This window comes from Hyperolius riggenbachi, chromosome 5 (assembly GCF_040937935.1).
Source record: "Hyperolius riggenbachi isolate aHypRig1 chromosome 5, aHypRig1.pri, whole genome shotgun sequence".
NCBI lineage: Eukaryota > Metazoa > Chordata > Amphibia > Anura > Hyperoliidae > Hyperolius > Hyperolius riggenbachi.
In genome coordinates, this window is record NC_090650.1 from 237,117,175 (window position 1) to 237,144,741 (window position 27,567).

Genomic DNA, 27,567 nt, shown 5'->3' on the forward strand with positions numbered 1-27,567 from the left:
AATCCTTTTTAGGGAATATCTTTATAAAGAATAAAAGCCTTGCTGAGAATCCCCTATGGAGAGATGGACTAATCCAAAACCTGTCGCTTCTGTCAGATTTCTACTACTTACTGTAAGTGACAGCAACATAGGAGAAATGTAATTTATGGCTCACTTTGCTATGGAAGAAACATACTTCTTATTTGTCTATGTTTGCACACATTTAAAATTTTACAGTTTTTGCCATAGTGCCCCTTTAAAGCAAATCTGTAGTAAGAAAAGTCAGATACTTGCTTATGGAGAAGGAAGGCTCTGGATCCTATTGAGCCTTCCCTGTCCTCTCTCTGTGTTCTTGTTTCCCTGTTGTCCCCCAGTGAAGTTAAGCCACCTCTGTAACCCATCAAAGGCTTTGGGAGCACTCATGTCTTCATTTCTTCCCAAGACATGTGGCTCTGTACTGCACGTGCAGCACATGAAGCCTTTTGAGTGCTAACAGTGGTGTATTTAATACATTGGTGGAATAGTTGCAGTGGGGGTGACAGTGCTGGAATGAGTGATGCGGGAAGGGGATCAGGAAAGGCTCAACAGGATCCAGAGCTTTCCTTCTCTGTAAGTATAGGACTATATTTTTCTCACTTTAGTTTTACTATAAATAAAGGAGGTGATTATGTGGAGAAATAATCTTTAGATGCAGTGTGTCTAAAATAAATTGTTTCCTTAATTGGTTAAATGAAAATGGTCTTTACTTTCTGGATGACCCTCATACTTGAAGGTTGAAGATTCAAAAAATATTGCTGTTAAATTTTTCAAGCAAAGAAAAGCTTCTAAGCTGCAGTAAATTTAAGTGCCTTTTCTTTCAGAGACACATAAATGTTAATAATAGTACATTTTAAAGGAAAATAATTAGCCTTACCTGTCCTGGTTTGGCATTGTCACATACTGCAGTTTCATATGGCACTGTCACCTCAGGGGCAAATTCATTAACATCCAGAATATTTATAATAACTCTTACTTCGCTAGTTAGCTGTGGATTACCTAACAGAAAATTATGGAATGCATTATTTTATTGAAAATAAAAAAAAACACACACATACAGAAAATCTTCACCCTAGGCTATATACAACAAAATAATCCTGTCTGAAACAATTGTATCGGCCAAGTATATGTTCAGACAATATATGAATAGTTAACAAAATGTAAAGTGTTCATTTTGCAAGTATACAGTACAGTTCTCTGATGTTCTGCTCCACTCTAGCAGTTGCGCCATGATGATTATTGGTGTTGAATGAAGTTGCACAGTTATAATTAGGAATTGCTGAGAGGAAGACGTTGCTTCTGTGCCTGGAATTTTTTGTTTTGACAGACTGGTATCTCATGCCAGAAAGAAGAAGCTGGGAACTAAAGTGGGCTTTGCGAAAGGGGTCAGTGGCAAGCTTCTTGACTTTTTTTGTACACCTGCTACTGTAGAGGTCCTGTATGGAGGACAAGCAGTAGCCATTGATCATTTTTACTGATTGTATGATCTGTGTTAAAGTCTCTACTTTTCCCATACTATGTGTATGGTAGGTTGCATTTTTTCAGCTTCTTCAGGTAAATTCCCTAATATTCCCTTTGCTGATTTTTTTGATTGGGTAGAAGTACACTTACTTATTACTCGCTGACATGAATACATTTTTGGAAACTTCTAACTCTGATATGCAGCAATTCCAGTAATGGAAGAAGAACCCCTCAGGAACTACAGTTGCAATTTGAACTTAACCTTCGCTAAAATTAAATCATATTTCATATAATAATAAAGGAATTCATGCATTGATGCCTTTCACTAGTACATATAAAGTTTTGTATTTTATATATCTATAAATGATATAACATTTAGGATTGTAGCTCACTGACCACCCCTACTTGCAACAATGAACACTGTTTTGCAGGCTGCAAATGTTTTTACTTCTGCAGCTGTATTAGACTGTGATAAAAAAAAACACACTTTTCATTTGTATATGTTTGCACATATTTTAAATTTTACTATTTTTCACCATAGTGCCTCTTTAAGCGTGCTGCAGATCAGATGTTTCTGACGTTATCATCAGATCTGACTGTATTAGCCGCACACTTGTTTCCAAATAGATCAGCAGGGCTGCTAGGCAGGCAGGCAACTGGTATTGCTTAAAAGGAAATAAACATGGCATATCCCTCTCACTTCAGTTGTCCTTTTAGATGCATGTTGCAGACGGCTTGATTGCTACAGCATGTACAGTTGTGGTAGTCTGCGTAATCAGAAGCCACTCCACTGACTTCATCATTCTGAGCCCTAAACAGCTTTATACGATGAACTTTACACTACAAATAAGTCTGACAAAAGTGTCTGATGTTTACATATTTACATGTTTACATCTAACCTGTTAAAATTGAATGTCACTTTCTAAAGCAGACTGCTGCTCCAAACCCTTGTATTTGTTGTTTCTACCAGAATACAGAGGGCATGTTTTTTAATTGCCATTATTATGATTATTATTTTGCGTTAAATAACATCATCATCTAACAGGGGTCTGGCACTGATCCACAGTTTCCTGCCTATTGTTGTTGTATGCCAGAAAAGGCCTGTGTGCAATGTGCTTGAAAGCCCAGCTAAGGAATTGCTTGCAGGTTAGCTGTCACTTCCTTGCAGTGTATCACACAAACAGATAAAAAGAATGAATGCCCATAGCATATTTCTGATGCTATTAAATCTATCTTTATACAAGTGCTGGAGTTAGAATTAAATTGCAGTTCACTATATACTGTACATGTCGCACAATAACACTAAATTACTCTAATATAAACAGCATTTTTAGTTACTAAGCATTTCAATTCAAGCTGATCTTTAGATGTGTTTTTTCTCCAACCTGAGAATAGATGTCTAGTGTATTCATTTCCATACAGTGACGGTATCATACACATTTCCATATCTTGTAAAGTCTAACAAAGACCGACTCAAGTGCCTAATGTTCAAATGCCTGCTTTGCTGATGCATCTAGTGTGGCTCCAAGGCATCTATGACTGACATTAAATGCTATTTCATCACATTTGTTTTGGAAAACTACCACTGCAGTTTTCTGTGAACTTTAGAACTTGTTCTGCAATGAGTCAATGTTACGTGTCTCTGAGACTTGACACAAATTTCACTTGACAAAAGAATGTAATCGCTCTAAAAACACAGCTGAGAGGCAATCCTAACGCAACACTTCCAACTAAATATTAATGCAAAGTTTTGCCTGCGGATGAAGATATTATTGCATGTGTCAGAAGTTTTAGCATAGATTTGCCAAGTGTTTTACTGACACCATTTCTGTTCACAAACCATAGTTGACAGTTACAGAACAAAATTATTTTCGTAGGTATAAAATATTCATGATTATGACAGATGGGATCTACTGTGTTTGCGAGATGCTAGATGTCTGTGAAGGTGTTTTGATTCAGGGAAAGCTGAATAACCTAAATGCTCCTGCAGGCGCTTGTTTCAAGTTCTTGAGACAACGCATCTTTAGCTGGTTTTCAAAAAGCTTGACTGTGATGATACAGTGAACCAGTATATCTCAAGCTCCCTTGCAACGATTATCACACAGAACAATCAAAGTTTGCAAGCATGGAAAACATTTTTTTAATTATAGCATTGACATGATAAAGTATTTTGGAGAAATACTAAAAACCAAGTCATAACAGTACTTCCTTATAAATTAGATACAACTGCTAGTTTGTGGACTATAAGCTTACATGAACAAACATTCTTCAGGACCACCTAGAAAAGCAATAGCCCACCAAGACTATTCTAGTATTGTGGGTGAAAGCACAAGAATACATGTTTGAAACAACCAAGTTCTTATGAAACCTGTGAGTTGGATTCAGAATACCTCCATGGGAGATCACAGTGCTAGTTACCGGTGTTTTTTTGAATCTACCCGAGTGTGGTTAGAGGACACATTGCCCCAAAATTCATAACTGGTGGTCTTGAATCAAAGTAAATTTGAAAAAAATATTATATTATAGCTGTCATGTACTGAAAGAGCACAGGAAGGCGTACGTACGAAAAGGGCGTCGGGAAAAAAGGGCGCGTGGTGTAAACGATAAATGGAAATATCGTTTATAGAAATTATTGTGTAGAATTTCGTTTATAAATAGTGTTTTATGAATTTATAAATCACTAAATAATGTGTATGAGATCGGCAATTCTTAAAACGTTAATCTTCCCTGTTTGTAAAGTGAAACTTATGTTTTCGTTTATTAAAAACCCTCCCTGTACCTATCCCTAACCCCTAGACCCCCTGTTGGTGCCTAAACCTAAGACCCCCCTGTTGGTGCCTAAACCTAAGACCCCCCTGTTGGTGCCTAAACCTAAGACCCCCCTGTTGGTGCCTAAACCTAAGACCCCCCTGTTGGTGCCTAAACCTAAGACCCCCCTGTTGGTGCCTAAACCTAAGACCCCCCTGTTGGTGCCTAAACCTAAGACCCCCCTGTTGGTGCCTAAACCTAAGACCCCCCTGTTGGTGCCTAAACCTAAGACCCCCCTGTTGGTGCCTAAACCTAAGACCCCCCAGTTGGTGCCTAAACCTAAGACCCCCCTGTTGGTGCCTAAACCTAAAACCCCCTATGGATAATAATGTGTTACAGACATTAATAAATAAAAAATGTAAAGAAAAAAAATGTAAATTATTTTTTTGGGTGGATAATAATGTGTTAGAAATGTTTTAGAAATAGTGATTTATTATCTTCATAAACGTTATTCGTCACGGGCTCATTTTGTAAACTTAAATCATCACAAACATAGTTATAAATCCTTAAAAATCTCCGGGCGCCGTTATAAATCCTTAAAAATCTCCAGCGCCTTATTTTCTCCGTTCAGCGCAAATTAAACGATATTTATAATGGAAGTGAATGGGGCGCCCTTTTTGTCCACTTGTCTCATGCGCCCAAATCTACTGCTTCCCACAGGAAGATCACTACATGCCTGAGAAAAACAATTACCGGTATGTAAGATATTCTAATGCTGAACATGCAGCAATTAAAAAAAAATCTTAAAATATATTCTTTCTATACGGGCACACAATATCAATAACTGGCCAGTGTTCTCCCCAGGCTTTTTTAGCCGTGTGCTTCACCTGGCTAATTTTGTTGAGCACCCAGCTGCCATTGGCTCGCCTGCTCATACTTCTCATATGCTGTAAGCTTGCACTGTCCCTGCATTCTCACATTGTGCCCCACCTGGCTACTTTTTCATGCCACCAGCTGGAAAAAATTTTTTGTGTAGAACACAGCAATAGCAAAATAGCAAAAATGATGTATTACAAAAAACTGTTGTAGTTTAAGCCATAACTGGGGCCAGTATAACCAGTGCTATTAAACACTCATTTGTCTGCTCCCTGGTAGAAAAGGAGGAAGCAAATTCAGCCGTGGGAAAGAGACATGTGAGCCAACTACTATGACCTCAGCTTTTGGACCAAATGGACCCTCCATTTGGCTGTGTGTTGTTACCTTATATCATTGAAAATGCATGTAGTACCCCCAATGCACAGATGGGTGATAACTCTTCCTCATTGGACCTAGTCTCACAGTAAGCACCAATAGGTAGTTCCATTGGTTCTGCATATCTATGATCTGCTGTATCATGGAAAGTATAAGAGTAAGATGCAGCTTCAGTTTAAGTAAAGGGAATAAGGTGAGCCAGGTGCCTTTTACTCTAGGACAAGAGTCCCTCCACCTAAGTGTGTTTCATCACCCGATATAGTTACTCATGCAGGTAGTGCATACGTGTTTAAGTATGAACAGAATAATAGAGGCGCCAAAACAGGATAAAATGGGTTAAAAACCGTCTAAAAACGGAGGGGGTGGGTGGATCCACTTCCCTCAGTATAAATGACCAGGCTAAATTCAGCCGTAAATGATGCAAGAAATATTTATTCTCAAAAATTCGTCTCCAGTGCACTGTACTTGGAGACAAATTTTTGAGAATAAATATTTCTTGCATCATTTACGGCTGAATTTAGCCTGGTCATTTATACTGAGGGAAGTGGATCCACCCACCCCCTCCGTTTTTAGATGGTTTTTAACCCATTTTATCCTGTTTTGGTGCCTCTATTATTCTGTTCATACATATCTTGTCCACCCTAGGTGGACGGATGTATCCCTAATTTTTCCTTTCTATAGAGAGCGACTTTTTAAACCTGAGTGGGGTCAGGTAATAATTCTCCCCACCTGTTGTTACAGTGGTCGCCTGTGTGGTGACCTACACTTGTGAGTATAATCGCATTTAAATATTTCTCCACATTGGTTGAACATACTACACCAGATTTGGCTCTCGGTCTTTTTTCCTATCTTTCAAGCATACGTGTTTAAGGTTCACAAGCTGGTCACAGATCATTGTGCAGATGGCAATAGTTTGGTCAGAAAGCAAGGTATTAAAGGACACCCAGAAAGCAAGAATCCTGTTTTGGAAATGTACTCCCTCTACCGGGATCTTTTTTCTGTGAAAATTCTGGTGTTCTGCAGGACTTTGGATTTACCTAATGAGGTGTTATCAATCAAGTCTAATGCCAAGCTGGAGAGAGTAATCAAATATGGAGAAAAGCCTTCAGGCAAGAAGACAATACAGACTGCCACTAGTGCAGCAGATCAAAAAGGGGGTGCCACGGAGGAGCTCTAAATACTTCTAACAACAGTGGCCATGGTACTTTGAGAAGACCAGATATATTTATCATCTTTACTGGCAAGGTGCTTCTTCTCATTGCTGAAGGTTGTAGTGGGTTGGCTTATGAGTTGAGGGTTTCTCTCTACTACAAGCTCCTATAAAATAAGGGCAGGGTTAGTATAGCTTGGGTTGGGAGTGGGAAACAAACAAACAAAATAAAAAAAAACCCTAAATAGATGAGAACTGCAGAAAAACGTACAGTATTTTACACAACAAAATGTTGTATTTTATGTGCAAATTATGCAAATGCATTTATTTATGTGCATGATTTCTTAATAATTCATGCAAAATGTTGCTTGTGAGTGTTATTTCTTTTTGAATTCTAAGGTAATGTAAAGGCTGAGGAAAAAAAACCCACATAAAATCACATGTGAAATTTACATAGAATTGCTTCTTGATTTTTTGGGGGGGGAATTCTACTGAGTTATAGATGGCTACAGGCTCAAACTCTGAAACTGAGGGCTAGTTCACAGTGCTCAGTTGCACTGCAGAAGAATTCTGCATGTCTGTAAGCTCTCTGCCCATATAATGCCATGGGCCTGTTCACAGTACAACGTTGTAATGGAAGGTGTTATTCTAACCTGATGCATGCAGGGTTTGTATTAAAGTCTATGTCCAGTCTCCATTGCAGTTCACACTCATTATAATGTGTTATAACGCATGCGTTACGCAACTGACCACAGTGAACATAGCCTAAGGCTAGGTTCACAGTGCTCAGTTGTGTCACAGAAAAATTCTGCATGTCAACTTACTGCCCATACAATTCTTTAGGCCTGTTCACAGTAACTGATCACATTATTCTAACTTGCTGCATGCAGGCTTTGCATTAAAGTCTATGTCCAGTCTCAGTTGCAGTTCACACACATTTTAACACATGCACAATGCAACTGACCACTGTGAATCCAGCCTTAAACTTTTTTTTTTTTTAAATTACATATACAAAATGGATTGTTAAACAATTGTGTATATGCTTCTTAACAGAAGTGGAGTTTTCCCATGAACATCTCTGAGGATGGATTCACAGTGGTCAGTTGCATAATGCACGGGTTATAATGAGTGTGAAGTGCAATGGGGACTTGATATAGACTTTACTACAAAGTCTGCAATCAGTTATGACACAGTACTATGAACAGGGCCCATACAATTGAATGAGTGAGTTGTCAGGCAGAATTATTGGACAACGCAACTGAGCACTGTGCACTAGTCCTAAACTTTCTAATCCAGTTATTTGCTTGTAATCAATAGATTCAAACTAAACAAACTAAATCAATGAATCTGCAATAAACCACATTTGTGATAGTTTAAGCATGTGTGCATACTCACTTATTTTGCTTGCAATTATGGAAATATTAAATTGTGCAGTGCTCTCTCGATCCAGGAATTCATTTGTGGCTATAGTTCCCTCAGTTGGATCAACAGAAAAGTTATTGTTCATATCACTGTGTACATCAATAGAATATCTGTAAAATAAAAAAAAAAATATTATATATTAGATATAAAGGAAACATCTTTTTGTGCATATCTCAAGCATACTTGAATCTAAGCTTATTAATTACAGTAAATATCAGTATTGTACATGAGAAAATATAAAAAAGTATACAGAGCTTTAAAAAAAAATCATGTTAGTATTACATTTCTGAAAATTCAAACCATAGGCATTTCTGACACATCCAGTGGAACTTTAGAATTTGAGGTTTAAACCATTGTGGATTCCCTTTAAAGTGTACCTGAGACGACAAGGTATAAACGTTTTATGTGTACCTGGGCTTCCCCCACCCCCCCAACCACGCTGATTGCTCCCTCGCTATTCTCCTTCACCTTCTGAATTGCCCGGTAGTAGGTAGTAGTACTGCGCAGGTGCAGAATGCTCCCAATAGGAGCGTGACGGGGAGGGGGGGAGGAGCGTAGCCGAACCGTGCATGTACAGTGCACACCGACTCTTGAAACTAATGGGGCATCAATACAGAAGATTTTATACCCTGTCGTCTCATTTTTACTTTAAGCAGCAGTTTTGCAGAAGCTTGAATAGAGCAATGGATGAGATTAGGAAATGCTGACTGTGAAGAGATGAGGTCCATACACCAAGAGAAGACCGACAATGGGTTGACAACTCATTCATTCCATTTCAAGCAGTATAAAAACTCCATCAAAGAGAAAACAGCAGATCTACACACCACATTAAGCACATTTCTTCCCCTGTACACAGCTAACCTTGTCATTGCAGAGAGGCTTCCAGAGAAGACTATCTCACAAGGGTCATATTATGCTGGGCATACACAGAGTTTCTTTTCCTTATCAATCGAGCCGCTGATGGCTCGATTGATAATATCCGACAGGTCCAATGACCTGCCGGATAGATTCCCCGCTCGATCCCTGCCAATAGAGGAGAATCGAGCGGCTGATAAGGAGCGCCGGCGGGGATGAGCGGGAATCGATCTGCATGGACGAGCGGGGATGCGCCAGCATCGAGCCAGCGGCTCGATCCGGCGCATCATTTCATCCGTGTATGCCCAGCATGAGAGGCTGTTGTTGTTTTAGTTACAGAAGTTTCCAGCAAAACCTAGCTAGTTCTGGTCTCATCTGAGGCCATTGTTTTGAGTAAGTAAACAAGGACATAGACAAAATCAAAAACAGATCTCAATTACAACAGCTGTTATTCAAACAAAACATAAAACCAGCATGATACATTTCAGAAACATCAAACTGTACAAGACCCAGCATAATCCTATTACAGGATTACAGGTTAGCCACACCAACCAGTTTAGGCTTTTACATTGTTTGGCAATTCTAAAAAACTACTAAAATCTCTTGAAGGCCTGCAATGGTGTGATAATGTCTATCACACCAGTACATGCCTTCATCCATGTCATTATGTGGTGTTGGATAGAAATCTCTTCTTATGCCTGGCACACACAATGAGATCTTCTGGCAGATTTACTGTCAGATTGATTATTTCCAACATGTCCAATCTGATTTCAGATCGATTTTCTGATTGATTTCACATTCACTGCTATGGAAAATCAATCAGAAATTAGATTGGACAAGTTGGAAATAATTGATCTGACAGTAAATCTGCCAGACAATCTGATTGTGTGTACTAGGCATAAAGGAGGCAAAAATCCTGGATGCACACCTGAATTTAAAGGGCATATAGCACAGTTCTGCATTTCATAGAAAAGGTGAGAAAAAGGTGGGGTAAGAATCTAGTTAAAAACGTTAAAGAGAACCCGAGGTGGGATTTAATTATGTTACTGGGGCACAGAGGCTGGTTGTGCACACTAAGACCAGCCTCCGTTGCCCCATGGTGTGCCTCCATGTCCCCCCTGCGCGCCGCTATACCCCCGCAGTGCTGGCGACATGCAGCGCGTCGCCAGCACAATGTTTACCTATGCGCTGTCAGTCAGCGCCGCTCCCCCGTCTCCTCCGCATTGGCGCTACCCGCCCGCGTCACTTCCCTCCTATCAGCGGTAGGGAAGGGACACGGGTGGGTAGCGCCGATGCGGAGGACCGGGGGAGCGGCGCTGACAGACAGCGCATAGGTAAACATTGTGCTGGCGACACGCTGCGTGTCGCCAGCACTGCGAGGGTATAGCGGCGCGCAGGGGGGACATGGAGGCACACCATGGGGCAACGGAGGCTGGTCTTAGTGTGCACAACCAGCCTCTGTGCCCCAGTAACATAATTAAATCCCACCTCGGGTTCTCTTTAAAAGCCATCTTTAGGCTATTTTGGCTAGAGTGGAGAAGCATTTGAATCTATGTCAGCTGTATTTTGTTTTCTATTAGCATCCCGCCCTAAGGAGTCTTCCACTCACGTTCAGTCCCTGTGACACCACAGATTTAAATTGGAGACCTTGAGGTTCTTCCTCTTCTCCACTCTACAGAATGTTTTAGTTTTTTTTTTTTTCCTTTCATAGATTGTGATGTGGTCCCACTTGATCCAATATTCCAATATTAAAAAAAAAAAAAAAAAGTTTTGAGTGAAGTTTGGGTTTAAAGACAAACTTTCAGATGGACAATGTACTGGAAAGTAAAATATATTTTAGCAAGCTGTAAAAACAAATGTACACTTATCACAGACTGTTACCACATTTATACACATTTACCTCATGTATTTTATTTCTAGGTCTTTAAATCTAAATACATTATAAAGTGGGCTCAATAGGTATTAACCATTTCAGCCTACAGTGTTGTTTACCTTATGCATCCGAGCAACTTTCACCTCCCATTCATTCGTCAATAACTTTATAACTACTTATCACAATTCATTGGTCTATATCTTGTTTTTTGTTGCCACTATTTGGCTTTCTTTGGGTGGTACATTTTGCTAAGAATTATTTTCTTCTTAATCCATTTTAACAGGAAGATTAAAAAAAAAATCATTATTTCTTAGTTTTTGGCCATTATAGTTTGAAATTAATACATACTACTGTAATTAAAACTCCTGTATTTTATTTCCCCATTTGTCCCAGTTATTACACCATTTAAATTATGTCCCTATCACAATTTATAGCGCCAATATTTTATTTAGAAATAAAGATGCATTTTTTTCAATTTGCGTCCATCATTATTTACAAGTTTATAATTTTTTTAAAAAATATAATAATATACTCTCTTGACATGCATATTTAAAAAGTTCAGACCCTTAGTTAACTATTTATGCTTTATTTTTTTTAATTGTATTTTTTTTTTTATTAAAAAATGTATTTGGGTAATTTTTGGTGTGAGAGGTAAACAGCTAATTTTAAATGTAATATAATGTAATTGTTTAATAAAAAATGTATGTGGGTGTAGTTTACTATTTGGCCACAAGATGGCCACAGTCAAAAAGTCCTGCAAGCAAACAATCTCGCTTCCAGGAATTAGAAAGAGGACGGGAACGTTTTTTTTTTTTTTTGCAGAAAGACCGCGGTCTCTGATAAGAGACCAACATTTTTTCTGCAGGGGACTTAGATCGATAAATGGGAAGTATATTTCCATTCATTGATCAAGAGGCTAACGGCAGGTGGCGGCAGTGCGTGCGATCGTGCGCCTCAGGCAGCAGGAGCTGCACAGTCTATCTAGACGGATATATCCGTACAGATAGAACAAAGTGGTTAAGTACTGTCAAAAAATACATGCAGCTTGGGAACCTTTTTTTCCATATATATTTTTTTTTTCTTTATGTCATCACTTCTAAGTTACACCAATTATATATTGCACTATTTTAAGAATATAGTTCCTGCATTTCTAAAGTATAATTTTCTTAACCAACATTTAAAAATAGATTTGATTTGATCTTTAATTAAAAGCTTCTCAGTGGGTGACCATCACTGTGAAGTATAATCATTATTAAAAGCTATAATTGAACACAGATGCCAGCATCTTAGTACTGTATGTGTTATAAATGAAGTACATGATTGTATTGACTCAGATACTCCTGTTTTTTTATTAGAAGATAAGTTAATAATAATAATAATAATAATAGTAGTGTCCACACTCTAAGGTACAGGTTAGACTGGTGGAGGGGGGTGGGGGCGACAAGGGGAAGATAACTGCATCTGCAAGCAGTACTTGTATAAAGATTAGCAATTTGAAAGTGCCCGGCTGTAGCAGGTCAGATTGAAATAAGGTTAGTATACATTAATAATATACTGCACATAAGGTTAGTATACTGCTTACATCACAAAAGACTGAAGGTAGGTGATATGTGTATTTATTGGCACTTGAAACAATGGGGATTCTTTTGGTAATTTTATAATCAACATAGAGGGAGACGTCAACCAAGCAGACAAGGAGTGACAGAAACAAGCAATATGAAAGGATTCTTCCAGAAAAATAAGTATCCAAAGGAGAGGTCTGCACACAGTCTTTGCAAAGCAAAAGTGCAAGTTTTTTGCTCCATCACACACATGCAATGTTCATCTGACCAAGGGGCCGATGATCGTTTCGGGGCCTATAGGGGTCCCCTTTGTTAAGGCATGGGCAGAAAAAAAACATATATGTTCTTTTCTGCCTATTTTCTGGTTGGTTAGGTTTAGGCATTGGTTATTAGAGATGGCCCAAATGGTTTGCCGGAGAACTTGTTCGCGCAAACTTAGCTGGTTCGAGTTCGCGGTGAACCACAAACACTTAGCGAGTTTGACCCGCCCTTTATACTACATCATTGGGCTAACCTTTGACCCTCTACATCACAGTCAGCAGACACATGGCAACCAATCAGGCTGCACTCCCTCCTGGAGCCCCCCCCCTTCCCTTATAAAAGGCAGCAGTGTCTGACATGTTCTCACTCTGTGTGCTGCTGTATTAGTGAGAGAAGGGAGAGTCATTGGAGAGATAGGGAAAGCGATAGTTAGGAGGTTTGTTAGCTTACTCCTTGCTGATATTTGTTGATGAAAAGCCCCCCAAAATAGCTCTTCTGAGAGCTAATGTTCTTCTAATGTGTTTTCTTTTTGTGTGTGTGCCACTGACACTGCATATACAGCCCTGTCTGTCACAGCTGGCCCTTGCTAAGTGCTGTACTGTGCCAGGCCCAGCACACTCAGTGCATACCTTTCACTGCCTCTGTGTGACTGCACTTTGTATTATACAATACCACCACCAGTCAGTGCATACCTTTTCCCTGCACCTGTGTGACTGCACAATTGTATTATAGCAGCAGTCAGTGCATACCTTTTCCCTGCACCTGTGTGACTGCACAATTGTATTATAGCAGCAGTCAGTGCATACCTTTTCCCTGCACCTGTGTGACTGCACAATTGTATTATAGCAGCAGTCACTGCATACCTTTTCCCTGCACCTGTGTGGCTGCACAGTTGTATTATAGCAGCAGTCACTGCAAACCTTTTCCCTGCACCTGTGTTACTGTACAATTGTATTATAGCAGCAGTCACTGCATACCTTTTCCCTGCACCTGTGTGACTGCACAATTGTATTATAACAGCAGTCAGTGCACACCTTTTCCCTGCACCTGTGTGACTGCACAATTGTATTATAGCAGCAGTCACTGCATATCTTCTCCCTGCACCTGTGTGGCTGCACAATTGTACTATAGCAACAGTCAGTGCATACCTTTTCATTGCACCTGTGTAACTGCACATTGTATTATACCACCAGCAGTCAGGTCAAAAAAGTGTTCAGTACCTCACCTTTATCAAAATGAATGAGGCATGGATCCCGGAGGGCTACTGCCTGTCCTAAGACTAAGTCAGTCCCCACACACAGCATTTCTACCTGCACGCCGTGTGACTGCCTGCCCGAAGACTAAGTCAGTCCCCACACAACATCTCTGCCTGCAGGCCGCTTGACTGCCTTCTCCGCCACCACCAACAGAATCCAGGACTCCAGGTGGATTCCTGAATTTTTATGGCCGCTGCTGCTACCAAACATAATAATCATTTTTCTGGTGCGTGTACATGCCTAATTTTTCTGGCTGCACTGCAGCTGCAACAACAAAAAAAAAAAGGCGTGTACATTCCCTTCGTGATCGTTACCTTGCCATGGTGAAGGGGCTTGCGTATCACAATGAAGCAATGACCGGCTATATGAGTGTGTTGATGGGCACAACTGACCCAAGATAATAAGGTTGTTGCTTCATTGTGGACAGTTGTTCTGTCATTGAGCTACCTCAGCCCTACCATATGGGCTTGAAAACCGCCATCGCCTGCACTCTCGCCATCGAGCTGTTTGCGGTGCGTTACACAGTGAGTTTGGTCTGACAGTGCGAAGCAGTACACTACTTACACTAACTGCTGATCCATGTATACACACGCAAGATGTTTTCAAACACTTTAGGCCTCCAATTTAGCAATGCAATGTGATTTCTGCCTTTTAGAGATTACAACCCTGCTGTACGTCAAATCTGTAATTTTCCCCAGGACTTTTAGCATGTATCCCACGCTGCCATGCCACTCTCCGGGTGTTAGACCCCTTGAAACATCTTTTTCATCACTCTTGTGGCCAGAAACAGTGTTTGTAGTTTTTCAAGTTCGCCTGCCCATTGAAGTCTATTGCAGTTCGAAAAGTTTGCAGGTTCACAAACTTTTTCGGAAGTTCGAGTTCCAGGTTCGCGAACCGAAAATCAGAGGTTCAAGCCATCTCTCTTGGTTATGGGGGATGGTTAGAGTTTTACATTGGTTGGAGGAGTCAGTTAGGGTTAGACATTGGTTGGGGGGGTGGGTGTTAGTTAGGATTAGGCACCAACAGAGGGAGAGTTAAAATGACAGTAAGGTCAGGTTAGGCGATAGTAAAATATCTGTAAAAATTACAGATATTTTACAGTCTTATAGGCTCACTGCAGCAAAAAAAGTAAGCAGTTCAAAACTGACAGGTTTTGGACTACTTCATCTCCTCACAGGGGATTCTCAGGGTTATCTTTGTTTTCAAAGGCATTCTATGAATAGCAGTTGCTAAGTCTAACTGCCAAAATAGTGTGCAAGTGAGTAGGGTGCTGGCTGGTATCTTACTATTTTGGCAGTTAGAATTAGCAACAGTGCAGTTTCTAGGCTAAAATGCACCCAGGGCGAGTGTGTAAAAATTGCGCCCCCCTCCCCCCCCCCAAGCAAGGTATGGGTGCCCGCAGTATAGGTTAGTCAGGTCTAGTTGCACTTAGTATAGGTCCCCCCAGTGTAGGTAGCCAAGAATAGGTACCCCAGTATAGGTAGCCAGGCATAGGTGAGCCAGTATAGTTGCCCCCGCTATAGGTTAGCCAGGTAGGTGCCTCCAGTATAGGTAGCCAGTATAGTTGCCCCCAGTATAGGTTAGATAGGCAGACGCCCCCGGTATAAGTTAGATAGGTAGGTGCCCCAGTACAGGTTAGCTAGGTGGGTGCCTCTAATATAGGTAGCCAGAATACTTACCCCCAGCATAGGTTAGATAGGTAGGTGCCCCCCAGTATAGGTTAGATGGGTAGCTGCCCCCCAGTATAGGTTAGATTAGGTAGCTGCCCCCCAATATATGTTAGATTAGGTAGCTGCCCCCCAGTATAGGTTAGATTAGGTAGCTGCCCCAGAGCGTAGGTTAGATTAAGTAGGTGCCCCCCAGTGTAGGTTAGATTAGGTAGGTGCCCCCCAGTGTAGGTTAGATTAGGTAGGTACCCCCCAGGGTAGGTTAGATAGGTAGCTGTCCCCCATAATGGACAGGGGAGCCGGAGCCGCGGGGAGGGCAGCCAGACCTCTCCCTCCCTCTCCTGGGGCTCCCTCCATGCTCCCCCCTCAGATGCAGAGCGCAGCAGCAGCCAGGGAGGGAGCGCTGTATACAACATACCTCCCTGCGTTCCAAGCGCTGCTCTCTCGCCGCCGGTCTCTTCCTCTCTGCCTATACGATGATACACACGCTGGTTCCGGCTAAACAGGAACCAGCGTGTGTATCATCGTATAGGCAGAGAGGAAGAGACAGGCGGCGAGAGAGCAGCGCTTGGAACGCAGGGAGGTATGTTGTATACAGCGATCCCTCCCTGGCTGCTGCTGCGCTCTGCATCTGAGGGGGGAGCACAGAGGGCGGCCCAGGAGAGAGAGGGAGAGGTAGGGCTGCCCTCCCCGCGGCTCCGGCTCCCCCCTCCATTTCAGCGCCCACCTCCCAACAGCTCCCAACAGCGCCCCGGGCGGCGGCACGGGCCGCACGGCCCTAGAAACGGGCGTTATTAGCAACTCCCAGTGCTGGATTTACCATAACACACTGTAGGCTCGTGCCTACAGGCGCCTGGTGATGGTAAAGCAGCTCACTCCCCTCCCCTAGTGCCTCCCTCCCTCCTTCCTTATACAGAGTCCTGATGAGAGAGTAATCAAGAGGTTACTCACCCAGCTCTTGACATTCCACTGATGAGATCTCGCTTTAGTCAGGGGCACATCTAGCTACTTAGTATTAAGGTAGCCAGAGGTACACTCAATATTAAGACACTTGGGGCTACCTACTCTGGGCAGGAGAAGAAAGGGACAAGTGACATTGGGGCCAGCCAGCACATTTGTGGTGCGGTCATCGGGTATTTGTAGGTTTGTGGATGGCAAAGTGTAGGGTGCCAGAACATTTGTGCCTAAAGGCTCCTCTGATGTAAATCTGGGCTTGGCAACTGCCATTCAGGAAATGTTTTTTTTTCTTTTCTTTTTTTTTGCTATAGTGGTCCTTTAATTACACAGAGCCTAATATCAGAATATCAGTAACTGTAAGGGATGAAGAGGGCAGTCTCCATATCAATCTCACTGAACGCTTCAATAGAACATATATATGCTAGTACAGGTCCATGATGTAAATGATCAAAAAGATGTAAGCACATTCAAGATGAATGACCATACCTGACAGGACTGGTTCCTATGTCTAGATCTTGTGCTGTCACAGCTCCTATGATAGTGCCAATAGGAGTGTCTTCATACACTTCCATTGTGTAAAATGGCTTGCTGAAGATTGGAGGCTCATCCACATCTAACACATTTATTTTCACAGTTGCTGTGTCTTTAAATGGTCCCACGGAGCTGATATGATGATCCACATGAGTATTGGAGGCTTCTACTTTAAATGTGTATGCTTTTTTTGTTTCAAAATCCAGTGGCTGAAACACAAGATGTATGGTTTTAGGACTTTTTCACTGTCAAAATCACAGTGGCATTGCTTATATTAAAACAGTCTAGCAATTTGCGCAGAAACAAGATAAAGACAGATAACCATTTAGAGAGCTTACAAAAGGATGTGAACGCACTAGAATTTTAAACAAGCCTTTTGGCTCAAGGATCTCTTCACATCCTATTTAATGTGTTGCCCTTTTTGATGAGGCAAAAACAATTAGACCATAACAGCATTCTCTGGAATGGTTTCCTTATGAGAATCTCTGAAAAGGGGTCACTGCTGAAGAAAATGAAAAGATTCTTATCCAAGCCTGACATCTAGTGGTCATACACTAATTTGTCCATTCAACATTTATCCCTATTGGTGTTATCATAAAACTGTTAAATGCTGAAAAAGTATGAAATAAAAGAAATTATTATTTATGTTTACTTTATGGATTTCATAGTTGTGTCCTTGCTGACTGATATACAGGTCTCTACTTAATTTTTGTGCTATAGTGTTAAAGCACTTCAGTACAGAATAAATACAGTAGATTATTACTGTTTTTACTATTTTTTTTTAGGAAGAAAGTATTGATAAAAGATTATTTTATTATGTTTGTATAATTGATGTTTTTCATAGTTGTGGTTTGTGTTCTTGCTGACTGATATACTGGTCTCTTCTTAGTTTTTGTGCTGTAGTGTTAAAGTATGTCAGTATACAATATATGGCTTATCCAGGGGCGCCTAAAGCCACTGGCACTAAAGGCAGCTGCTTGGAGCGGCATGAAGGGGGGGGGGGGCGCTGCTGCGGGGGGGGGGGGGGAGAGACTGCGGCTAATCGCCGCTATTGCAATCAGCTGCAGCTGCGCTTGTGTCCGATCGTGGTTTATTTACACTCTGCAGTCTGTATGCACGCCCCCCACCCAGGCCCAGCCAATAGACTTTTAGCCAGGAACCTCTCACTAGAGTCCCACCCACTCCACCTCCTCCTAATCCCCTGTCCCACCCCTCTCCCTAGCAGCAGCCACACGATTTGTTTACTGCTGCGTGCGGCGCCACCTCTAACTCCGCCCCTGCCAGCCAGAAGTTTGGGTCCCTAGGCTTGCCGCTGTCTGACACATCCACTATGCTTCGCTTCTCCTGTGCCCACCTGTGTGATGAGCAGGCAGAGGTGAAGGTGAGCTGCAGGGGGGAGACTGGAATCAGCGCAGCAATGCTGATCAGTGCAGAGGAGAGAGAGGAGGACAAGGCAGCTGTGCACTGTGTGAGCCCAGAGCTGTGTATATCGGCATTGTAACATATGAGCTAAATGATGCTGATATACACAGCTCTGAGCAGCTCATAGTGCACAGCTGCCTGTCTGGAGACTGACACTCCCCTGCTCTTATCAGCTCTGCTGCCAGGAGATCGTCACTCCTGATAAAAACCCTCACTGACCCTCACCTGCTGGGTGGGGGGAAGTAATAAAAAGCAGCATACATGCTAACAGTGGGCAGAAGGGTGGGGAAGTTAAACATTGACACACAAGTTAGAGCAAGAATTACTAACACGGAAGTTTTTTTGTTTTGTTTTTTTAACTTTGGGAGATATTATGCAAATTATTGTACAAACCTCTCCTTGCAAAATACCCTTCTTTAAAAGTTAAGGACAATTAGCTCTTTCTCCATCTTTGTGTGCCCCAAGAAGCAGCATGAGTTGGCAGTGGCATAGCTAAGGAGCTATGTGCAAGTTTTACATGGGCCCCCCCAAGCACTCTTTACATAACAATTGATACGGCGCACCAAAACCTGCCAATGGCAATTACAGTGTCAGAGGTGCAGGAAGGGGATGGGGAACAGTTTGTTAATGATCACTACTATTCAAAGTATCTATAGAAGTGATTATTACCAGCACAGGACCAACAGAGAGCTACTACTGTGATAGCGAGTGGACCCTTCGAGGCCCCTCTAGCCCCAGGGCCCTGATGCGGTCGCTACCTCTGCACCCCCTGTTGCTATGCCCCTCAGAGTAACTATCTAGGACTTTGCTCTGGGAGCCCATACATCTAGCCATGATAGGTAGATCAACCAAGAGACAGATTTCTCTCTGAACGAATCTGATCAGAGAGAAATCTGTCAGCTGCCCATACACCACAGGCTGATTCCTGATCAATTTCATGCTGAAACTAATCAGCAATTGGTCTTGTGATGCCGCATCTGACCACCCGACGCCATCCCCTAATGTAAAGTTTGTCCCCAGGTGCCCTGTGCAGTATAGGTTACCTGGCAGTGTCCGTTTCTGCTCTGGCTCACATACATGTGCCCTACGCCGGTGTATATGTGGGTGTGTATGTGACATCATATGTGGGTGTGTATGTGTCCCCAGGTGCCCTGTGCAGGATAGGTTACCTGGCAGTGTCCGTTTCTGCTCTGGCTCACATACATGTGCCCTACGCCGGTGTATATGTGGGTGTGTATGTGACATCATATGTGGGTGTGTATGTGTCCCCAGGTGCCCCCAGGTGCCCTGTGCAGGATAGGTTACCTGGCAGTGTCCGTCTCTGCTCTGGCTCACATACATGTGTCCTACGCCGGTGTATATGTGGGTGTGTATGTGACATCACACAGCCAGCCACATATAGGCTGGTAAACACGTAGGGCACATGTACTGTATGTGGGGCAGAGCAGAGACGGAGCCATTGGCGGACACAGACAGGTAACGTATACTGCACGTTACGATTATTTTCTGTGAAAGATTGCTGCATTAAGATTATTTTCTGATGAAACATTGCAGCATTATGATTATTTTATGGTGAAACATTGCTGCATTAATGTACCCCTGACGCCAGTATTTTTAATATGTTTTCCTTCCTGGTGCTGTGTGACTAGCAAACATCCTCCCACCTCCAGCACTCCCTGCAGCCCCCGTTCTGACATTACATATGGGCAGGGAGGAAGTGGCAGTTCTTCCTCCCTGTGCCAGTCATCAACTCAGCCCCCTCCACCTGCCGCTTCAGTTCCCGTTATGATCTGCTGCACACAGCACGCAGGGGAGCTGCGCTGTGTGCGGTCTTGTGGTGATTGAGGTTGGAAGGATATCCGATCTCAATAATCACAAGTCCGCACACAGCGCAGCTCTGTGGCCCGCTGTTTTCAGTGGTTCATGAGTGGAACTAGAGCGTCAGGTGAAGGGGCTGCATTATGGATGGGCAGAGGGGACGAGGAACTGCCACTTCCTCCCCGTCCATATTCGACGTTCTGCTCAGTCGAAGATTACGACTGAGCACAATGGGGTCTACAGGGGCACTGGAGGGGGTGGATGGTGCTGTGTGCTAGTCACACCACACCAATAACGTAATCGATATTAAAAATATCGGGACCAAGGTCTGGGTCAGGGGTACTTTAAGATTATTGTCATGGGGGGGCCCTCCATGGGAGGGGGGGGGCACCACGGGAGGGGAGGGGGGGCGCCACAGGTTTTCTTGCCTGGAGTGACAAAATGGCTAGAGGCGCCCCTGGGCTTATCACTGTTTAATCTGCACAGTCTGAATGCAACATCTTCATTTATACATCTGTCAGGTTGTGAAAAGTGCTAAAACAATGAATTTATACAGCACTGACATCTTTCACAGTGCTTTTACAGGGTACCGTATATAGTCTTGTCACCAGGGGCGTAACTAGACTAAATAGGCCCCCCCTGCCAAAGTGATAGCATGAGGCCCCCTTGGTTCCATAACCCCATGAGGGTCACATGATTGGGAGCCGGCAAATGGCAGCAGAGCGTGTTCTGTTGTGAAGAAAAATTACAGACCCTCACACTATACGCTACTTTGCATGGCAGGAGGAGGTGACAGGGACTTTTTTTGAGCAAACGGGAGTTTCTTTGCCAATTGTCTGCACTTGTGGTTGGATGTGGAGTTCACTATCTACCTCCTACTACAGTTTATAGGTTATTATTCCTGCTATTCTCTCATACTATTTTTTGTGGTGAAACAGTTCATTTAACATGGTGCTTTTTGGGGATTGCTAAAAGTTAAGTGAAATAAAAGTTGTTTGCAACTGCAGTAGCACTACAACACGGTAACGACACAATCTGCTCTTTCACTCACCCTTCAACAGTCCACACTGTGATCTGATATGGCCCACATAAGGGCTGCCAAATATTTCCAGCTAATAACAGAGCTTTTTTTTTTTTTTTTTTTTTTTTTAAGAATCCAGTCTAGGTTTGCTGGAACACACAGGATTCCCACTGCTCTCCCACTGCTCTTGGTCTTGCTACTTGCATGTTACAGTGCCAGTGGAAGACACAAAGAAGCCAGTTACATTGCAGAGAAAACACCGTAATTGTCAACATGTTTGAGGGAAACACATCGCCTTTTGACATTAAACAGGGACATATGACATCCGCTGGCTTCTTAAAGAAAGACGCAACACCTGCTGACACGTAACAAGCTGCAGCACTTACTGATGTGTTTTAAAAAATGCATTACCTGCTGACACACCTTTTGAATTTTATTTTTGTATTATAAGGTATAAAAAAAAAAACCACAACATGACACCCCAGAACACATTTTTTATTCATTCATGTTATTTTAGTAAATATTTAACTATTGTCTGTTAAGTAAAATTAAATCAAATTTATTTTCTCCTTATAAATATATTTAACTCCTTTAACTTTTTATCAGGATAGGGGGATCTGCGTTTCCCTTATTATAAAGGGGCTCCCAGCTTCCACCATAAGCTTAAGCAGTACCCGCCCACATGTGTGGTGGTGTGTGGTGGTTACCCACCACACCTCCCTTAGCACAAGGTGGGATATGAGCATCTTGCCCACAATATCGGTAAAGCACAGTTTGCAAAGGGAGGATGGAGGTGGTGGGGCCTTTTCTGCCCTCTTTTGCCAATTGCTTTCAAATTTTTTGGACCACTTGGTTTGGGGTAGCATAATTGGAACTCATGTCAGTGGCTTTGCATTGCAATTATTAGTTGTACAAGACTGCATACCAGACAGGGAGTTTAAGGGGCTTGAAAGCTGAGCACCTTACTTGAGCAAGCAAGTGTTGGTCATAGATGGTTGGGGTTCAGCTTAGTGAGTTCCTAGGCACCATCACTGGGCCACGTGTCTTAGACAATCAGCTACATTTTGTCTAGTAAACATGAATATGCCAGCTGGCTTCTGTCTAGGAAACGTGCATATGTCGACTTTTGGCAAGCACACCACCAATTCAGAGTAAACAGACAATCACCTTTTGTTTATCAAATAGTAAAGTGGTGTGCACATGCTGGATACTCTCAACTGAGGCAGCATTCCAGGGCTGCCTCTGCCAAGATCGTACTGTGTATACAGCTGCCCCAATCCCCCAGCCCCCTAATGTATAAGCAAGAGATCTAGGCTGCGGAACCATCTTGTACATTGTTCTCCTTTTTAATCCCTTCCAATCCATGACACTTCATGATGAGCATCATCTATCCACTCCCTTCATAGCAACAGAATGCATCACTAGACTGAAGGCTAGCGGAAAGTCTGTACAGAACGTGACCTTGAACAGCTGCCAAAGAGATTGAGTCCTGATTCCTGGGTTTGACTGTAATTGTACATGTGTGTGTACATACTGTAAGTTTAAAAGTAACCTTGCACCTTATATTATTTACTCCCCCTGTTATATAAAACCTTCTATTTTCTTTAAAGATTACAGCATTGTCTTTACAGCTGTGATGTTAACAATTTATTTCTCTAATCTCCAGTTATATTCAGTCTTGTTCAAGTAGGTGAATTAGCCAGAAACCTAAAGTGAGTGTTTAATGCCTGGTGCACACCATGCAATTTCCCATCAGATCGACTGGTTAAATCAATAATTTCCAACAGGTCTGATCAGATTTCCAATTGTTTTTCCAATCAATTTTCCAGTCATTTCCGTACAAAATTGATTGGAAAATCGATTGGAAACCTCAGTCCTGAAATTATTGGTTCGACCTGTCGATTTGATGGGAAATTGCATGGTATGTACCAGGCATTACACCTTTTCAGCTGAAAACATGTAAAGGACATTTTTTTAAAGGTATAACATTGAAATTAAATTCCTATAGAGTGTCCAAATCATCCTATGGCCTTTAATGGAGTACATAGAAGTGCACAGAAGAGAATTGAAGTTTAACTGTGATAACTTAAGCACATGTCATGTCATGTGCAGTGAACCTGCTATTTCTCCCACAGCACATGACAGAATGCTTAAAATCAATAAGCTTCATTGTACATTTGTTCCAGTGAACTACCTACACTGTTGGTACATGTGTTTATTATAACAGAAATGTGTCAGATCATCACTACGATTGTCCAGCCAGCACACTGTGTTGTAGATCAGGTAAGCAATAAGTATCTTACAGCTATCAATGTTCCTGATCTGCCCCCTTGAACCAGTAGATAGCTGTAGCAGAATTATTGTCTATAATATTGACCAATGACCACACCATTTTAACCAATCTCTTAACATTTTCCACACAGCTTCCACCCATGCCCCCGCCAGCAACAGTAATAATAAGCCTGTCCAATCGATGTTTGCTTGAAACTTAAGCCTGGTACACAGCTTCAATTGTAATTGGCCAATCACTTACCAATTTTACCACTTATGAAAGTATATCTACACAATCTGTTGATAATATTCAAAAATGTGTTCACCCTCATACTACATGGGCGTAGTAAAATTGCCCAATCATTAGCCAATCAAAATTTAAAGTGTGTACCAGGCTTTAGGTAAAACATGATCTGATGTGAACACACACAAACACCATATATACAAATGTACACATAAACATGCCATATACAAACACACATGTTCACACAATGCAAAAGTACTATACATAAACCTACACTCAGACTGAACACACATACAGACAAATAGAAATACAGAAATACAGAAAATATAATTTTCCTGGCTGTATGCTTAAATTCTAAATTCTGCATCAATCTGCTTTTATGGTATGCAACTGATTCATTTTCCTGGCTGTATGCTTAAATTCTAAATTCTGCATCAATCTGCTTAATTATAAGTGTTAATAATTGGGGCTTCTTCCTGTGCTATAATTTGCCTATTTCATTTCATTAGTCACAATTTGCATATCTTTAGACTGGCCCTGCCTCTGTGTGGCTAGAGTCTAGTGTCTAGTATATTAGCTTGTTAGCATCAATCTAGTCAGGGATATATTAGCAGATCATATAGTCAGCATGACCTTGGTCAGCAGTGTATACATTTAAGGGTATACATTTAAAGGGTATTCATTTTAAGGGTACTTTAGACAAACAGAATTATACCAGAATTGAGCCAGAAGGGAACATAAGTGAACTAGCACAAAACTCTGGGCTGTTGTTCATCTGCTGATTTTCTACACCCTGCAAAGTACCTTCAATCCCGCCCGTTTCTTGGGCTGTGCGGGGCGTGCCGCCGCCCGGGGCGCTGTTGGGAGGAGGGCGCTATAATGGAGGGGGGAGCCGGAGCCGCGGGGAGGACAGCCCGACCTCTCCCTCCCTCTCCTCTCCCGGGTCGCCCTTCGTGCTCCCCCCTCCAGACTGCAGAGTAATGCGCAGGGAGCGCTGTATACAACATACCTCCCTGCGTTCCAAGCGCTGCTCTCTCGCCGCCGGTCTCTTCCTCTCTGCCTATTCGATGATACACACGCTGCTTCCTGTTAGCCGGAAGTAGCGTGTGTATCGTCGTATAGGCAGAGAGGAAGAGACCGGCGGCGAGAGAGCAGCGCTTGGAACGCAGGGAGGAATGTTGTATACAGCGCTCCCTGCGCATTACTCTGCAGTCTGGAGGGGGGAGCACGGAGGGCGACCCGGGAGAGGAGAGGGAGGGAGAGGTGGGCTGCCCTCCCCGCGGCTCCGGCTCCCCCCTCCATTATAGGGGGGCAGCTACCTATCTAACCTATACTGGGGGGCACCTACCTAATCTAACCTACGCTGGGGGGCACCTACCTAATCTAACTTACGCTGGGGGGCAGCTACCTATCTGACCTGTACTGAGGGGCACCTACCTAATCTTACCTACACTAGGGGGCACCTACCTAATCTAACCTACACTGGGGGGCAGCTACCTATCTAACCTACACTGGGGGCAGCTACCTATCTAACCTACACCGGGGGGCAGCTACCTACTCAAACCTACACTGGGGGGCAGCTACCTACTCTAACCTACACTGGGGGGCAGCTACCTATCTAACCTACACTGGGGGGCAGCTACCTATCTAACCTACACTGGGGGCAGCTACCTATCTAACCTACACTGGGGGGCAGCCACCTATCTAACCTATACTGGGGGGGGGGGGCACCTACCTAATCTAACCTTTACTGGGGGGCACCTACCTAATCTAACCTACACTGGGGGGCAGCTACCTAATCTAACCTATACTGGGGGGCACCTACCTAATCTAACATACACTGGGGGGCAGCTACCTATCTAACCTACACTGGGGGGCAGCTACCTGTCTAACCTACACTGGGGGGCAGCTACCTATCTAATCTACACTGGGGGTAGTGTTGGGCGAACAGTGTTCGCCACTGTTCGGGTTCTGCAGAACATCACCCTGTTCGGGTGATGTTCGAGTTCGGCCGAACACCTGACGGTGCTCGGCCAAACCGTTCGGCCAAATGGCCGAACTAAGAGCGCATGGCCGAACGTTCCCTGAATGTTCGGCTAGCGCTGTGATTGGCCGAACGGGTCACGTGGTTCGGGCCCGAACGCGCTCTGATTGGCCGAACGGTCACGTGGTTCGGGTAAATAAATACCCGAACCACGTCATATCTCCGCCATTTGTCTGTGGTTTTAGCTTTGGGTAGGCAGGCAGGGTAGTTCGCTCTCCAGCCACGCTAGCCAGGGTCCCCCCCAGTCATTGTGTGTTGCTGCTGGGAACAGTAGTACACCGCTCGCTCAGCCACACTATATATATAGCATTGTTTACTGCCACTGTGTACCTCACTCAGCCACGCTATATATAGCATTGTGTTTTCTGACACTCTGTGTACACGGCTTAGCCTGGCTATATAGCATTGTGTGTACTGCCACTGTGCACCTCGCTCAGCCACGCTATATATAGCATTGTGTTTTCTGACACTCTGTGTACACGGCTTAGCCTGACTATATAGCATTGTGTGTACTGCCACTGTGTACCTCGCTCAGCCACGCTATATATAGCATTGTGTTTACTGCCACTCTGTGTACACAGCTCAGCCAGACTACATAGCATTGTGTGTACTGCCACTGTGCACCTCGCTCAGCCACGCTATATATAGCATTGTGTTTTCTGACACTCTGTGTACACGGCTTAGCCTGACTATATAGCATTGTGTGTACTGCCACTGTGCACCTCGCTCAGCCACGCTATATATAGCATTGTGTTAACTGCCACTCTGTGTTCACCGCTCAGCCAGACTATATACCATTGTTTACTGACACTCTGTGTACACGGCTCAGCCTGACTATATAGCATTGTGTGTACTGCCACTGTGCACCTCGCTCAGCCACGCTATATATAGCATTGTGTTTTCTGACACTCTGTGTACACGGCTTAGCCTGACTATATAGCATTGTGTGTACTGCCACTGTGCACCTCGCTCAGCCACGCTTATATAGCATTGTGTTTACTGCCACTCTGTGTACACCGCTCAGCCAGACTATATACCATTGTTTACTGACACTCTGTGTACACCGCTCAGCCAGACTATATACCATTGTTTACTGACACTCTGTGTACACGGCTCAGCCTGACTATATAGCATTGTGTGTACTGCCACTGTGCACCTCGCTCAGCCACGCTATATATAGCATTGTGTTTTCTGACACTCTGTGTACATGGCTTAGCCTGACTATATAGCATTGTGTGTACTGCCACTGTGCACCTCGCTCAGCCACGCTATATATAGCATTGTGTTTACTGCCACTCTGTGTACACCGCTCAGCCAGACTATATACCATTGTTTACTGACACTCTGTGTACACCGCTCAGCCAGACTATATACCATTGTTTACTGACACTCTGTGTACACGGCTCAGCCTGACTATATAGCATTGTGTGTACTGCCACTGTGTACCTCGCTCAGCCACACTATATATAGCATTGTTTACTGACACTCTGTGTACACGGCTCAGCCAGACTATATAGCATTGTGTGTACTGCCACTCTGTGTACACGGCTCAGCCAGACTATATATCATTGTGTGTACTGCCACTCTGTGTACACCGCTCAGCCAGACTATATAGCATTGTGTGTACTGCCACTCTGTGTACACCGCTCAGCCAGACTATATAGCATTGTGTGTACTGCCACTCTGTGTACACCGCTCAGCCAGACTATATAGCATTGTGTGTACTGCCACTCTGTGT

The 27,567-nt window shown here is 43.1% G+C and overlaps 1 protein-coding gene across 5 annotated transcripts in view; it reads right to left on the minus strand.

Moving 5' to 3' along the window:
- Positions 1-27,567, minus strand: part of CDH12 (cadherin 12) — a 1,227,746-nt gene that overhangs the window by 23,677 nt on the left and 1,176,502 nt on the right. For all 5 annotated transcript variants that reach the window (XM_068236731.1, XM_068236730.1, XM_068236729.1 and 2 more), the window contains 3 exons: positions 16,965-17,218; positions 8,021-8,157; positions 893-1,014 (listed from right to left, as the gene is read on the minus strand). In XM_068236731.1, the coding sequence (XP_068092832.1) occupies positions 893-1,014; positions 8,021-8,157; positions 16,965-17,218 (513 nt within the window). The remainder of the gene's footprint in view (positions 1-892; positions 1,015-8,020; positions 8,158-16,964; positions 17,219-27,567) is intronic.